At 36.3% G+C, this 17,468-nt stretch overlaps 1 protein-coding gene across 1 annotated transcript in view; it reads right to left on the bottom strand.

The window, feature by feature from the left end:
* Nucleotides 1-17,258, bottom strand: part of SLC25A46 (solute carrier family 25 member 46) — a 30,618-nt gene extending 13,360 nt beyond the window's left edge. The window contains exons 1-7 of the mRNA XM_003405007.4: nucleotides 16,857-17,258; nucleotides 14,164-14,206; nucleotides 12,771-12,828; nucleotides 10,698-10,775; nucleotides 7,962-8,062; nucleotides 4,726-4,782; nucleotides 3,422-3,479 (exon numbers count right to left, since the gene is read on the bottom strand). Coding sequence (XP_003405055.1) covers nucleotides 3,422-3,479; nucleotides 4,726-4,782; nucleotides 7,962-8,062; nucleotides 10,698-10,775; nucleotides 12,771-12,828; nucleotides 14,164-14,206; nucleotides 16,857-17,142 — 681 coding nt within the window. The 5' untranslated portion in view covers nucleotides 17,143-17,258. The remainder of the gene's footprint in view (nucleotides 1-3,421; nucleotides 3,480-4,725; nucleotides 4,783-7,961; nucleotides 8,063-10,697; nucleotides 10,776-12,770; nucleotides 12,829-14,163; nucleotides 14,207-16,856) is intronic.
* Between the last annotated feature and the right edge of the window lie 210 nt (nucleotides 17,259-17,468).

The raw sequence follows: 17,468 nt of genomic DNA, 5'->3' as shown, positions 1-17,468 counted from the left end.
TATTCTTAATTGGGTAGGGAGAGAAAGGAGGACACACCTAGTTTCCCTACCCTCAAGAGGCTCTCTAGAACTCATTTGAAAACTACTATGATGTCTAAGGAGGCAGGATAGTGGTTAGCATGGGTTGAATCCTGGCTTCATTACTTACTAATTATGTGATCGTGAGACTATTCCTTAACTTCTCCCTAAATGTCAGCTTATCATTCTATAAAAATTGGATAAGTACTATCTACCTTTTATGCACAGAGTTGCTATATTAAATGAGAGAACGCATGGCACTCAGTCAGCACTCAATACACATTCGTCTCATTATCACTTATTATGATCTACAATGTCTCTGCCTTTTTTATTAATAGAGTTGGACACTATAAAAAGAAACCAAGCAGAAATACTATAATCGTAAAATAAAATAAGTGTGCCAAAAAACTCTCTGGAGGAACTCGACAGCAGATTTGAGCTAGTAGAAGACTCGGTAAATTAGTACAAGAGAATTGAAATTATTGAATCTGAAAAGCAAAAAGAAAAAATGATCAAGAAAGCAATGCAAAGCCTAATGGAATTTGGTACACCACACATGGGGTCACCATAAGTTGGAATTGACTCAATGGCAACTAACAACAACAACTAAGCAAACTAACACCTGCATCATGGGAATCCCAGAAGGGATGACAGAAAGGGACACAAAAAAAAAAACAAAACCTTTTTTTTTGAAGAAATAATGGCAGAAAACTTTTCAAATTTGATGGCAGACATGCCTCTATACATCAAGAAGCTCAATGAACTCCAAGCAGGATAAACACAAAGAGACCCACACTGAGGCACGTTATAATCAAACTCTAAAAAAACAAAGATAAAGAAAGGTTTCTGAAAGCAGCAAGAGAGAAGGGAAATGTCACACATAAGGGCTTCCCAATAAGTGGCAATTTCTTTTCAGAAACGTTGGAGGTCAGAAGGCAGTGGAGTGACATATTTAAAGTATAAAAAGAAAAGAACTGTCAATCAAGAATTCTACATCCAGCAAAAATATCTTTCAAGAATAAGGGTGAAATTAAGACATTTCCAGATAAACAAAAACTGAGCAAATTTGTGATGACTTGACCTGCAGTACAATAAATTCTAAAGAGAGTTCTTCAGCTAAAACTTAAAAGACACTAAACAATAACTCAAAGACTTATGTAGAAAAGGAAGATCTCTAATAAAGGTACTCTTATGGGCAAATATAAGGGCCAATTTTATGGTAGTTTTGGTTTGTAACCTCAGTAGTTATGTCCTACATGATTCCAAAGGACAAAGTCAGACACAAAAGGATACATATTTTATGCTCATACTTATACAAAATATCTAGAATAGGCAAATGCATAGAGACCAAAGTTTATCAGTGGTTACTAGAGGGGGGTGGGAGGGGAAAAAGAAAAATTATTGCTTAAAAGGCACGGAGTTTCTACTAAAGATGACAGAAAAATTTGGGAACAGTGATGAAGACTGCACAACATGGTGAGGGTCATTAATGTTAATAAACTATACATGCAAAAATGGTTGAAATAGAAAATGTTTTGTCATATGCATTTTACTACTTTAAAAAACAACAAAAAATCCCTAAAACTAAAGTTTTGCATCTTTAAGGTAAAGATAACAATAGCACCATTAATAGAAAAGGAGAAGAGATTCCACAGGGAGATTCTTTTGCAGGAACAGTAGATGAGATTGTTTGTATAAACTGAGTTTGAGATGAAGATGGATTTTACTCACATAAAGAATAAAAATAAAGTTAAAATGATTCATGAGAATAAATGAGCCTCACAGGAGAGTGGGTCTAGGATAAAAACAGAGAGTCACGGATTGAGCCTGAGGATACAGCAGGAAAGATGGTTACTGAAAGAAGCCGAAGATGTTCAAGAGAGTATAACTCTAAGGAAAAAAAAGAGCTCTAGAAAAGCAGTCAAAAGAAAGCAGGCAAAACCTGGAGTAGGAAATAAAGGGGCTGAATATAGGGGTTAAAAACAAACAAAAAAACTCCCAACCTAACATAGAGAGTTGGGCATTTTACATATATAACTTGTTTAATTTTTATAACCTAGTTATTAAAATACTATTTCTATTTTATGGACAAGAAAATCAAGATTCTGAAGTTAAGTAATTTGCCTAAAGCCATGAATCTAATAAGTAGAGAAATGTGATTCTTAGCTGAGTCTATCTAAAGCTAAAATTTGTGTTTTCCCGCAATATATCATACTGCCTAGCTGTTTTTACTTTAATAAGTTAACTACTTTTCTATTCTTTTTTTCCTGGAGACTGAAAACTCTGTAGCACCACACAAAGACTAGGTATCATTTTTTAACACAATGCTAAATGCAAGGGGAAAGGAAATCTGCCAGTATATTTGGGTAGCAAGAACTTAATGAATGCATTAAAAATAAAATAAGAAATCAACAATGGGGTCATAAAAAGAACTAAGTGGAAGAGTAATTAGAAGACCAAACGCCATTCCAGTGGAGTCTTTATCAAGAGAGAGCATTCATACATACTGAAGAAAAAAATATATTAGAGGATCTGATGTTGTTGATAGAATATGGGTGTATGATTAATTGGATTTTATATAGAGGTGATGTTAAAACTACCTTCAGTTTGCAGTGTAAGCGCAGGGAGAACATGGGTGAAGAAGTATATGAGATTTAATTCAATGTACTTGAGGCGCCATCATGTGGTCAGAAATAGTAAACCAGTATATTTAGGAGCTCCGGTGGTACAGCGTTTAAGCTAGCAGCTGCTAACCGAAAAGTCAGAGGTTCAAACCCACCAGCCACTCCATGGGAGAAAGATGTGGTAGTCAGCTTCCATAAAGACTCACAGCCTTGGAAACGCTGTAGGGCAGTTCTACTCTGTCTTGTAGAGTCACCATGAGTCAGAATCCACTCAATGCCAGTGGGTTCGGTTTGAATATTGCTTTAGCTTTGGTTCTTATCATGCATATAGTATCAAATGTTCTTTAAACAGCATGTTTAAAAAGAATGCTATGAGGAAACCACATCTGGGTACCTAGTGCTCGTTGTTAGGATGATTACCTGTCGTGTTTTATGCTCAGGGAATCAGTAATTTATTGTCCTAGGATAAGCCATAACCCTGACAGTTGTCCCAGAAGGGCCTGAAAAAGTTGAGGGGTCTGAGAGAGCTGAATGAAGAGTATAGTTGCCTATGGAAAAGATAAAAAGAATTAAAACTAGAAAGTGTGAAATAAGTTTGCATGGAAATATACACTAGCAATGTGCCTAGTATATAATCTTTGACACATATGTGATATCTGTGAAATAATTTTCTTAAAATATACTCTTAGATTTTTGTTCTGCAATCAGGCACATATACTATATTGAATATTAAAAAAATATATATTTTTAACTAAAAAAAGACAGTAAAAATAGCTTACCTGTACTGTCTCAATTAGACTTGCTGAATAGAAAGGCATTGCCACCATGTAAGTTAGGCTGTGGAAATCAAAACACACTTGTCAGTACACTCAAACAAATGATTTCACTCAATCTGTTTTTACTATCTGCTTTATTATATTACCATAATTTATATTCAAGCTACAATGATTTTTTTAAGGTTTTTCAGCTATTAATATCGATAGCCTAAAGATATTAACTTCAGAGATGTGTAACATAAGATGCTTTTTTCAACAATTAGAGACAAAAGATTTATTAATAACAATACAGAAACAGCCTGCAAAAAAAATATTTTATTGTAAACTGGTAAAATCTAGGCACATTTATGATTCACTGTTTGGACATTTACCTGCATATAGCTGATGTATTCTAGAAATCTAATAATTAAATTTTAGGATAAAAAATTCATCCCATAACTTGTCTTTTTTAGTGATATTTAGAACAAGAATCTTTTTTTTTTTTTTGCCATTACCCTATCTGTCATCATTATTTATTCCCAGATTTCCCACCCAGCAGAATGACGCCAGCCTTCGGTACAAGTGAAGTCCCTTTTATTATTAAAAAACAATATTGTACAGCTTTGCAAAGTTGTTTCCTATCACCAATGTTTAGGCATAGTAATACCGCAACTTTGCAAGCCTGCAAAATATAGTTATTTAAAATAGTATCGAGGTGGGACTTACCTAACCCTTATGGGCCAGGTCCTGGCAAGTAGTGGTTTTCAAGGTGAATGGAACATCACTAAGTAATAATGTGCTGGAATGTCCCACAGAGGGAGCCAGCAAGCTGGCGGGGCGGGGGGGGGGGGGGGTTTCCAATTCACAATCTTCAAAAAAAATTAAAAAGTGAAGAGTAAAATTTCTAATCTACAAAAATGGTCACTGTTGCAAAATCACTATGTGCCTTTAGGACTACATTTTAATGCCACTAAAGTTTCGGGTTTGCTCAACACCATATAAATAAATTTGTACCTCTGCTTAATAATACAAAAAAATAATAATTTTCCTGGTAATTCAAGTTAAACAAATTGAAGACCTTTGCAAACATCCTAAGAACAGAAGGAAGAATTTGGCAGTGATTCTAGCCTTTTGAATCTCTAAGGTTTATTTTAAAGATAACATATTTTCCTAAGCTTTGCTACTTTGTGTTTTGAAGTCCTACTCCCACAAATATTTTATTGCTCTAATTTCCTTCACTATATTTATTTAATAAGATTTCTTTTTGAGTTCTAACACCATAAAAATTAATGGACATTTCCAATAAAATTGCTACTTTCGACACTTACGCTTTCAGTAGAAGGTGTTCTCCTATTTGTTTAGGATTCCATTTGTGTGAAATCTCCCTAAAAAGTAAAAGCAAATTTAAATAAGATATAAGCCAAGTTATTTAAAACATCTTGAATTAGCCCAATTTTCAAAAAAGTAATCAGTTTCTAATTTTCTTTTTACTCGGTAGGAGAAATATATTTTCTAATGGTGTACATCTTCCTTTCTGGGACAATGTCACCTCAAACAACTGTGTTGGTTTGAAGGAGAAGAAAAGTATGAGCTGTTTCTCTGTGTGTTAACAGAAGAGGAGGAACAGTTATAATTGACTATAAAAATAAACATGATGAGAAATTAAAGTAGAAGATATAAAAAATGATAAGATAAGAACAAAAGAAAATGGATGGGGAAAGGAAAACAAGAAAGAGAGTAAAGGAAGGAGAAATGCTTTAAAAGAGCATGTATGAACAATGAGAATTTTAAAAAAAATTAAGTAATGGGGATGCAGAATAATATGTTACATTTGGGTAGCACCTGATTTCCAAAGTATCTTTACTTATATTAATTTTGTGACCCTGAAAAAAAAAAAATTTTTTTTTTTTTTTTTTAATATATGCCAGGAACTGTGAAGGCACTTTGCATGAATTATTTCTAACGCTCACAATGACCCTATTATCTCCATTTCATAGATGAGGAAATAGGTTCAGAGAGAGTTCATAGCTTACCCAAAGCCATACAACTAGTTAGTGGTGGAACTGGGTCCCAAACCCTGCACTTCCTACCTGCACTGCCTCTCATCTCATCTGATACCAGGAGGAATCATGTGAGATAAGTGAGTAAGTATTCTCACATTCATTTTACTAATGAGAAAAGTGAGGCTCAGAAAGATCACAGAGACATGTTCCAATGACACAGGCAAACTGCCAGGTCTGGAATGAAGGTCTACACTAGTATTCTTCCTGCAATTTATGTTACCTTAAACCAAAAAACCAAACCAAATCCACTGCTGTCAAGTTGACCCACAGCAACCCTGTAAGACAGGGTAGAACTGCCCCATAGGATTTCCAAGGCTGTAATCTTTACAGAAGCACACTGCCACCTCCTTCTCCTGCAGTGTGGCTGTCGGGTTCAAACCACCAACCCTTTGGTTAGCAGTCGAGCACTTAACCACTGTGCCACCAGGGCTTGCTGACAGGTTACTTAAGGAGATAAGAAAAAGAAAGGAAGCAAGCTGAAAAAAGAAAAAAGGAAAAAAAAAAAGCAATATCAAGAAAAAGTCAAAAAGGAGAAAAGGATATGGAGAATAAAAGAGAAGGTAAATAAGACAGAAAACAATGAAAAGGCTGATAGAGGGGATAGAGAGGAAAAAGTGAAAAGGAGAAAAAGGCGACAGAATAAAAGAGAGAGGGAGATGCAAAAATAAAGATGAAACTCGCTGCCAGCTGCTCCTCTGAGGATGACATGTTGGCAGCCATCCACCATGGCCACAGCAGGAAGCTGAGAAAATATATTTTCTATTCGAAATGAATAAATATGACAAATGTAAAAAGATTATAAATAAAGGAACAAGCATATTTTATATTAAGATATGAAGAGAGTTGAAATAAAGTCACTAATAATGTAAGTAAACATCTTTCTGGTATTCTCCGCTTTCAGCAAAGATCCATCTGACATCAGCAATGATATCCCTTGTTCCACATCCTCTTCTGAATCCAGCTTGAATTTCTGGCAGTTCACTGCAACCATTTTTGAATTATCTTCAGCAAAATTTTACTTACATGTGATATTAATGATATTGAAAGATGGAGATATTTCTTCTCTAATCAATCTAGCCAAGACGATAGCTTTACAACCTCACAAATACATTGTCTTCAGTTTAGATTTCTCCTCTATATGACAATCTCATATATCATTTGCCTACTGACAACTCCGCCTGGGTATGGTAAACCACCTGAAAACGAACTAGTCCAAAATCAAACTCTTTCCTATCCTTATACCATTTTAGTGTTTGCTACTCAGGGACTGCCAATTGGAAAGAGTATCTATTGAATTGGAGAAAGATTTCATTGTGCTTAAAATAGAATGCTAAGTAGGTGAATTCAGAGAAGTTACTTGAAGAAATAATAGACAGCATTAGAAGGAAAATGCAAGATGTTTACACTGGCACAACCACAAATATGAGATAATCCAAAACAAAGTTGGAGTTCAACAAAATGATTTGTAAGACTCAACTACAAAGGTAGCTTTGGCTACAGGGCTCCTTCCTCGTATTAATGATATGAGAAAAGTCACAAGTAAATTAGGTAAAGGTTACTTCAGTGTGGAGCAACACATGCTCCATCCAACGTGCTCCTCCTGGAGGAAGGTCTGAGAAGGTGCTGTGCTATAGGAAATCACAAACTCATGCCAAACAGCACCTAAACAAATTTATTACTTCCAATATTATCTATTAACATTCTTTTCTATAAAACATTCCTTTCATATAGTCCTTGTAAGATTCTCTTCGTTACCCATAGTTAGGACTGTTCCAAACATGTATCACTTTTCTCACCCTTTTCTACAACCCCAATGATCATCCTTCTTTCTCCAAATGACCTTGCATCCTATTCACTGAAAAAAGACCCAGAAGTAAATTTCCCCCATTTCTCTATGGTCTCCCTCCTAATATTCCTAAAATTCCAATTCTCCCATCTCTTGGTTTCTAGGACACTGTTCACCAATGTCTTACTGCTCTTTCTGAATTTATTTTGTAGGTATCTTTTACTACCCCCTTAATTATCCCTTCAACTACATACAAACGTACACACCCACACACGGCACATACATGTGCACACACACGTTAGCCAGGATTCTGTCCTTGGTCCACTTTACATCTTTTAGTCTAAGTCTCCTTAGGTGATTTCATACATTCCAATACTTCGACTACATCTTCTATACCACAACATTCAAAGATATGTCTCTGGCTTCAAAATCTTTTTAGACATTCCTCCTTAGATGTCTTGTACAAATCTCAAACTTCACTTATTGAAAGTTAAATTCCTTATCTTTCCATTCCATCTTATTCATAAAATCTCCACCTTGGTTAACATTTTCTAATCTAGAAATTTAAGTTATTGCTGACAACTAACTTTCCCTAGCCCCCACACCCAATATATCATTAATTATCACCATTTATATTTCAGAAATGTCTATCAACCTCACTCTTGTCTGTCCTGTTCCATAGTTCAGACACTTCTTAGATGGGCCTTAATTTTACCTTGGCAAAGGTGTGAATTCACTGATTATTCCTTCTGCTCCAAGTGTCACTCCCTGGACAATAAATGTACTTCCCATTCCTTTCCAAAGGGCTCTTGGTCCCTAAAATGAATAAAATGTTTCATTATTTCTGTTAATTCCTAAATAGGAAACACAAATATATCTTAATGAAATTTGATATTAAATATCAATATTTTCCAATAGGGCATAATTCTAATATCTCTTCTAGTAGAGAACTACAACTAAATTAATCTCCTAACATTTTAATATTTGTTGGGTGGCCTACAATTAGATCAAGATGAACACTCCAATTAATTAAATAATTCTAACGATGGCTCCAGTCCTGGCTTCTTTCAGACCTCTAAGTCTGTGTGGTCAACTCCCTACTAGTGCTGTCCTTAAGATGACCATTTATTGCTGTTTTCTGCGTCTGTCAAGTTGGCCCCAACTCATGGTGATCGCATGCCCAATGGAACGAAATGCTGCCCTGTCCTACGCCATCCCCATGATTGGTTTGGGCCATTTTGATCTACAGGGTTTTTACTGGCTAATTTTCTCACATAGATCACTAGGCCTTTCTCCTGAGTCTGTCTCAGTCTGGAAGCTGCCCTGAAACCTGCTCAGCATCACAGGAACACACGATCCACCACTGAAAAACTTGAGGTGTATTGGCGTGAGCCGTTAACAGGGTCCCCCGCACGAAGGTGAGAATTCTACCTGAGGTGTATTGGCGTGAGCCGTTAACAGGGTCACCCGCATGAAGGTGAGAATTCTACCTGAGGAGTATTGACGTGAGCCGTTAACAGGGTCACCTGCACGAAGGTGAGAATTCTACCTGAGGTGTATTGGCGTAAGCCGTTAACAGGGTCACCTGCACGAAGGTGAGAATTCTACCTGAGGTGTACTGGCGTGAGCCGTTAACAGGGTCACCCGCACGAAGGTGAGAATTCTACCACTGATGACCCTTGGGTGTCTCAGATTTTACACATCCACAAAGAATGCAATCTCTCTCCCTCATTCCCACCCCATACAGGTTCTCTCCTTCTCTGCTGCATTTCCTGTCTTCCTAGACAACAGCTTCATCATCCCAGTGTCCGAGCAGTATATCCAGATGACACTTTTGTCTGACATTTTATATCTAATCAGTCATCAAATGCCATCAATTCCACTCCCTTAATATCTTACAATCTGCCTTTTTCTCTATCCTTACACCATTAGTTTATACGAATTTTACCACATTATAACAGTCTCGCTGTCTCTAGGCTTGCCCCTTTCCACAACACCATTAGCGTTATTCCTATTCTGTAAATGTTATTAACCAATAACATACACCCTGTACAATTCAAAAGGAACAAAAGTGTTCCAGGGTTAAAGTCTGTCTCTCTTCACCTCTAGTAGCAGTTTATTTATTGTCCAGAGATACTGTACATGTATACAAGTATATCTCTTTACGTATGGATAGACAGAGGTTTTTGTTTTGTTCATTTTTCACAGGTGGTAGCTTACTATTTGTACTATCCTGAACCATAACAAATATCCCAGAGATCATTCTATATTAGCACACACAGAGTTACCATCCTATTTTTAACAGCTACATGGTGTTTCACTACATAAACATACTGTAATTTATTTTACTAGTACCCTATTGATTAATATCAAGTTGTTTCCAATCTCATTATTATAAACAATTCCACAATGGCATCTTGTACAGACATACACCTATCTACCTATGTACCTATCTATCTTCCTGTCATGGACTGAAAGCCTTCCCCTGGAGCGGATACTCTGAATTCGGACTTTTAGCCTACTTTACTGTAAAGAAATATATTTCTCTTTGTTAAAGCCAATCACTTGTGGTATTTCTGTGATAGTAGCACTAGATAACTAAGACACTGTCTGTCTGTCTGTCTGTCTATCTATCTAACTACACACACACACACAAACCCCTATGTGGGATAAGTTCCTAGAAGTAGAATTAATAAATTAAAGAATACATATATTTTAAATTTTTATAGATATTGCCAAACAATCCAAGTTTGTTCAAGACACTTTGGTCAATGCTAAAAAATCTTCAGTGGTATTCTTGGAACTTTCAGGATCAATTGCACAGTTTTTAGAAGGCTCTATACAATCTGGATCCTGCTTACTTCTCTAGTTCCTTTTCTATCCTTCTTACTGTTCAGTCACTGTACTGCATTGAACGCCATTCCTAACCTTTATAACCTCTCCTTCTCTTGTACCTTTCTACTTCAAATACCTTTCTCTACCTTCGTCATTTAAAGAGAGACTCCTTCATAAGGATGCAGCTCAGGTGTCCTTCTTCCCGAAGTTTTTCCTAAGCATACCCTGTGCCCAATTCTATTTTGAAAGGTACCTCTCTTCTGTATTCTGATAACATTTTATATTTCTAACACTGCATTTATCTTATTGCACCACAATCTTCTGTTTAAGTTTCTGTCTCCAGAGCTAAACTATAAGTCTCTTCAGAGAAGACATACGATTTTACCCGTTGCTTTGTTCTCAGAGCTTAGTACAGCTCTTTGCAGTTTTTGGTGAACTAATTAAGTGAAATTTTATAAGATTCAAAACATGTTATTACAATGTTACATTATTTTGAGTACAGGAATTAAGATATTTTATAAAACAAATTAAAAGGAATTATTCTTATTTTAACTTTACTAAGCCCAAATAACACGTTAAATACTTTAATACAATCTATACGCTGACTAACTCTTACCTGAGTTTTGTTGAAGCTGTACATAATATTGATGACTGTAAATGGAGTGAGATGATAATTCTGAGCATGGTAATTAACCTGAAAGAAGATATTTTATGTTTTTTTTTCCTGTTTTGTCAAGAAATAACAAGACCGTGAAAGAGATAATGGAGTCACACCATAAAAGTTAAATTCTAAAGTCAGCATATATTGCACATGTGAAAAATTACTCTTGAAAGTACTTTAAATATCCATTAAAAGAATGGTATGCATGGTTATATAAATACAACCTTGAAGGTCAATGTATAATATACATAGTAATATACAATATAAAAATAAAAAGGGCCTCGTCTGATATTTATGTTTGCGTAAACACTAGAATTACAATCAGTGTGGCAAAATGCTCATACCGTTTACCACATGGGAATCAAGGAGAACTCAGAGAACAGGAGACTGTTTCCCAAATCATGCTCATTTTAGGCAAGCATTTTTCAAACTACAGGCTGCAACCAGTTGGTGAATTGTGAAATCAATTAAGGGCAGAAAATACTAGAAGACATTATACATTCTAAGGGTATTATTTCAAGAACACATGTTTTAGTTACTCCTTTATATTTACTCCCTGGATCATAACGTGAAACATGGTATTTAAATGGTTATTTCTCTACATATACTTATTTTTTGGTGCTATGCATGAACAGCTGAATTAACAAAGATTTATATTTTTTCTAACTTTAACAGCAAACAAGCAGTGGGAAAAAATTCCTTTGTAAAGAAGCTTAGTTATATTATAGCAGCATTTGCCACAGTGTGGTCCACTAATCCCTGAGGATCCTATTACCCTCTCAGGGGGTCCAAAAGTTCAAAATTATTTTTTTAATAACACTAATGCAATTTTGCCTTTTTAATTGTATTGACATTTTCACTGATGGTACAAAAGCCAAAAAAAACCCATTGCTGTAAGTCAGAAAATTGGTGACTCCTCAGCACAAATCAAGCAGTAGCACCAAACTGTATTTCAGTATTTATTTCATTTTTTACCTCATTTACTCTCAAGGTGGACAAAGCCATCTTCACTTAAGAATGTCCTTGATGAAGCAGTAAAAAATGTTAATTTTATAAAATTTTGACCCGAGTACACATTTTCTAATTAATATTCTGTATGTTGCATAAAGAAGATGGCTGTCATGAGAAAAAACACTTGTAAGACAGAGTTGCAAGCTGAACTAGCTGCTTTTTTTCAAGGAACACCATTTTTTTTGAAAAAAATGACTGATAGAAAAACTGTAGTTTCTCGTACTTGTGACAAATATTCTCTCAAAAATGAACAAAGGAAGCTTTGTCAACTAAAAACAAAAACTGACAGTATTTGCTGCAACAATAACTTTGAGTTTTAAGGCAAAAATTAGAATTCTGGGAAATCTGCATTCACCATCAAGACCTTCCCAATATCTAATAACTTTTCTGGTGGGATTAGTAGTGATTTTAATGAAGGTAATTTTTTGATATTATATAATCAAATGTCTTAACATCTGAAAGGTCCATATAACTCAGGGAATCAATACTTTTCAAAGAACCAACATATGCAAAAATGTAAAATATGTTTTTCATACAAATATTATTTATATTAATATCTAATAGATTTGTTATTATTTTTAATTAGTTAAATATACTATACAGATATTAAGGGGCACTGGTGGCATAGTGGTTAAGCGCTCAGCTGCTGACCGAAAGGTCAATGGTTTGAACAAAGATGTAGTAATCTGCTTCCATAAAGATTACAGCCTTGGAAACCCTATGGGGCAGGTCCACTCTGTCCTACAGGGTCACTATGATTTGGAATCGACTCAATGGCAACGAGCTTTTTTGTTTTTTATAGATATACCACATTAACAAAAGTTCTTTGGAAATCCTCAATAACTGCTAAGACTTTAAGGATGTCTCGAGACCAAAAGTCTGAGAACTGATGTATTACAGATTTTGGAACATTACACGTGGAATAATTGGTTACGTGGTCTTACACCATTTATTTGAGTTCTGTACTTCAAATCAGGGTTGACTAGTGTTTTAGAATATCAGAGAAATTATGTTTACCTGACACTGGCGGCGCAGAACAATGCAAGGATGGGCCAGTACATTTTCTGTAAAAAGACTATATAAAAATAATTATATAAATATACATATTTTTTTATATATATATATACGTATACATATACATATATAATACATAGCCAAAGTTAATTTATAACACATATGTATCCAAAATTATTCTTGTCTGACAATCATGTCTTATTTTGTTTTCCATTCCTAAAAGTAAAACAAAGTTTTTTTTTTTAAGTCTAGACGTGTTTGCAAAAGCATTCCACTGATAAAAAAAACTCAGTATGAAACAAATTAAAGCCAGATCTGCAAACTCTTAAGCAATGAAAACAATATATATTATACTAATAACTACAGTATAAAAAATGAAACTAGATATATGTATGATTGATGTGGGAAACTCCTTTCCCAAACATTTTATATTCCCTCTTTCATTTCTCTCAGAAAATGTCCCATGAACAAAGTTCCTACAAGCAAAGCCATCTGCTCTTCATGAACCGCACGGTAAAATTTTTGGTTTTGATGTACTTTGCGTTAAGTCACATATGCACTGACTACTATTTTATATACCAAATATTTCTTTTGAAAGTACTCCCCACAAAATAACTACAGCCGAGGGTTTAAGACACTAACAGTGACAAACACACATACATGCATACACATTTACTTATACATAAATAACATCTCAAATGAACAAACGCCTTAAGCCTAAACAGTGAGACTTAAAAAAAAAAAAAAATTAACTTTAGCAGAAAGGAAAACTTTAATATGCAAACTTTGTTTCTATTGACATTAACATCCTCAAGTTTAATTATGCAAATAAGGTATTTTTTTTCTTGATTAAAATGTTTAAAACAATGAAGGTTATGCTGGCATGAAATGCAAGCCTGGCACAATCCCAGTATTTCTGAAACTGATTCACTAAAGATCACAATAATCAAGGCTGAAAATTTGTCCTAAACAAAATGTCAATGATCATTACAAATAAATATAATCCTGATTATCAAAAGCTGGTTGTGAGCAAAACCTATATTCCATGCTGCTAAATAAATACAAACATTTATTAAGATGGCTCAGTGCACAACTACTTTTGAGAGGGAGAGGAAAATAAGATTAAATGTGATTTTATTCTTTGAATAAACCCATGGAAGTTATTACAATATTTCTTACACAATTACTTTGTGATTATAAAATTGAATGACCAGTCTCTACTCTTACTGCAAAGGAAAAAAATCAAGTTAAAAATTTTAAATAATAATTGTTCTGCAAAATGTATTCAATATTTAATCTGCCCTCCATATAATCAACCCAAAGGAAGCAATACTATTTATTCTAAATTACATTAAAGAAAAAAATTTTAAATACAAACACTTTAGATAAGCATTACCTTGCAAGTCCAATGCCAAATCCAGCAAATCTATTTAACTGTTCTAAAATAGAAGGAATAGAGTTAGTTATAACCAATTTTTAAATTTACTGTAAAAGCAATAAATTTCCTTTCTTTTAATAACAGACTGTTCATTTAAACCCCAGGTACCAAAGTCAAATTCTGATAGGGGCCAGAGGGTCATATGAATCCTGCTGGGGCTTGTGGAAAGTTGCAAAGTATAGACCTTCTAAAGACACAACTTCTCTTTATCTCCAATTCACTGCCATGTGGGATTGTAGGCCCAGGGTTTCTAAGCTGTGATTTTTCAAAAATGATATTCCTGTTATTTTATATAAAATCTTCCAATTTTTAAATATTAGCAACTATTTAAAAAGCATTAAAACATGTGGGCCAAACTAAACATGTCTGTAAGTAAAACTTAAGTGCTACCAGTTTTCAATTTCTGACTGTAAACCATTTGAAAAATTTCCTATGGAAGGCTCTGATACTTATATCAACAATTTTACCTCCCATGTAACAAAATTAGTTATTCACTGCTACTGATGGAGAGCACCTGTTAAACCAACAGTCACCAGTAAAACTTCTCTAAATTATTGATTTGAAAGAGTAGTTAGGATAAAAAAAAATGGGCAAATACGACTTTCCTTTCTTCTTCACTATCTCCCCAAGTTTTAAATATTTGAGTAGCTGTTTAATTCAGTCTCTGTGATAGGTTACTGGGTACATAAACGCTACCACTGATGGTATGTCTACAGTATTACTGGAAAAGTTTGCAGTTGGAAACATTCCTATGCATGTGTGTCAAAACGGAAAAACCTTTCTCCTTTACTAAAGAATCCAAAACTGTAAGGATAAGATATCACAGCCCCAAGGGACCAGACATTAAATTTTAGCTACAATAACACATTCATAAGGGATAATTCATTCATTCTGTCTCTGTTTCTGCTCTTTGAAATAAAGCAGAGCCTTCACTACTCTCTTACAGTCAGAACAAGGCCATGTAAGTATGTCCCTGGGAAAACTTATTTGATTCAATCTTGCCTTGACAAATATACAAACTAGACAGAAAGCTGTTTTTGCCCAGGTAGGGAGCCTTCCTCCTTTTCCCCTTTCGTGTACAGAAATATTAACAGAAAATATCGCTGATATTTTCTGAAAGGTGTTAGGAAGATTACTATCGTTAACCATGAAAGTCTCTCAGGCTTCTAACCTCCCTGCAAAGTTACATTCATCAGCCTCTTAACTGCTCCCAAAAAAAAAAAAAAAATTCCTGGTTTTATTAACAAGTTCTTCCTCATTGCAAACATCAACACATGACTTAAAAAAGATAAAAACATGAGCTTTATAGCCTAAGGAGGTAACTGTGTAGCAACTGTATATACATCTTCAATTAATTTATAAGATTTCCAGTATACTTTTGGGATCAGTATGACACAATGAAAAGAAAGGCAGATAAAAGTCAAAAAGCTAACTGAAGGACACTGGCTGTCATTGATCCTCCTTCACATGCTCATTTGCTCACTGGATGATTTTTAAAGTCTATTCCTCCCAGTTTAACCCAAATTGAATAGATATTATTTTATTTCCAAGTCAGAAATAAGGAAATGAGAGTGGAGCTGTCTAGAATTTACCTAATATTTGATGATATAATCAACCTATTAAAACGCTGGTGGCATAATGGTTAAGAGCTACCGCTGCTAACCAAAGAGTCGGCAGTTCAAATCCACCAGGCGCTCTCTGGAAACCCTATGGGGCAGTTCTACTCTGTCTTATAGGTTCGCTCTGAGTTGGAATCGACTTGATGGCAATGGATTTGGGTTTTTTTTTTTTTAATTCTAACAAGTCCAGGAGAATGGGAAGGGACAGCCATTACTTCCATTTTATAAACATAATAGATGTGGAGAATATCTAGATCATGCAGTATTGCAATTAAAACACAGATCTTCTCATGTATTATGTCTTCATTCCAAAGTCTTATCCTGGAATTGAATCAGTGTTTCTAACTCTTTAGTGGAGTTTTTAGGTCTGAAGGAAAAAGTGGGCAAACATAGGAGTAGTCTGGGGATCTAGAAAACAGACACAACTCCTTTAATTAAAAAAGAAAATAAAGGAAACGAATATGTTTTAGTTCACAATGTGCCCCATAGTGTACCAGCATTACTCATAACTCATTTAACACTAGAAAAAAATACCCCGAAACTGTTATTCTTCTACCCTATAAATACGAGAAACCTGAGTGTTCACAGATGTAAGAAAGTCGCTTAGTCTGTAAGTGGTAGGGCCAGGTTTGAAACCAAGCCTGCCTATCAAGGAAAGCCTTTTTGCTTTCCAGATCAGAACACTACAAGTAAAACAACAATAATTGAAGTACAGCTGTCCAAGTGAATTGAGTATTGTTCACACAATTCCCAATAAACAGCAAATAACCCAACTTCCTTCAATTCTGACCATGCAACCCCTGGCTAAGGCAGGTGTCTTTTTGGAGGTGATTCCAGAGAAAAGGTGTGAGGAAGAACAGGCCCGCCTCAGGGGCAGAGAACGAAAGGAGGGCAGAGGGTGTGGCCCGCGAGGGGCTGAGAAGGGGCTGGAGGCCAGACACTCCGAGCGGCTTCCGGGGTCCGCAGGCTGCAGTCCACAAGCCGCGGCTCTGCCACCCGACCCGCCCCTTCCCGGGCCCCCACGGCCCTCACCGCTGCTCTGTCCCGGCACCGCGCCGCCGCCGCTGGGAAAGGGTTCCTCCGCTGGCCCCTCGAGCGGGGTGGAGACGGCGGGCCCGCCGTAGAGTGGGCTCTTCTCGCCCCAGTGCAGGTTGCGGCTGCCCGGGATGTCTGGGGGAGTAGTGACCCAGTGGCTCAGGTCCGATCCCGAGCTGAAGGACCTTGCAGGAAAAGCGCCGCCACCGCCGAAGCCCTGCTCATCCCGGGAGCCACCTCGGTAGCCCAAGCCATCGAATCCGTCCGGGCGCCGCGGGTGCATTGCAGCCGGGACAGGGGGAGGCGAGCCCACCCACGGCCCACCGCCACTGGGGCCACGGAGACCTCAGTCCACGGAGCTTCCCTTCCTAGGCCGGGGCCGGGTCTGGGGGATTCTGACAACCGGAAATCACGTTGTAGACCGGAAGTCTTACGAACACGTGATCGTAGCCTTTTCCGGTGACCTTTAGAGGCACGGTTGTTAGGGAGACGCGGCAGGAACTTGGTGCCAACCCGTGAAGTTTTGTCACCTTTAGGGAGGTGATGGGAGGGTGATTGCTGGGTTAATGGAACACCGTACTGATGAGATACCCGAAAGAGAACTGGGGT

The sequence above is a fragment of the Loxodonta africana genome, chromosome 2 (genome assembly GCF_030014295.1).
Source record: "Loxodonta africana isolate mLoxAfr1 chromosome 2, mLoxAfr1.hap2, whole genome shotgun sequence".
In the NCBI taxonomy this organism is placed as follows: Eukaryota; Metazoa; Chordata; class Mammalia; order Proboscidea; family Elephantidae; genus Loxodonta; species Loxodonta africana.
The sequence above is the reverse complement of the archived record's forward strand: the minus strand, read 5'-3'. Positions and strand labels throughout refer to the sequence as shown.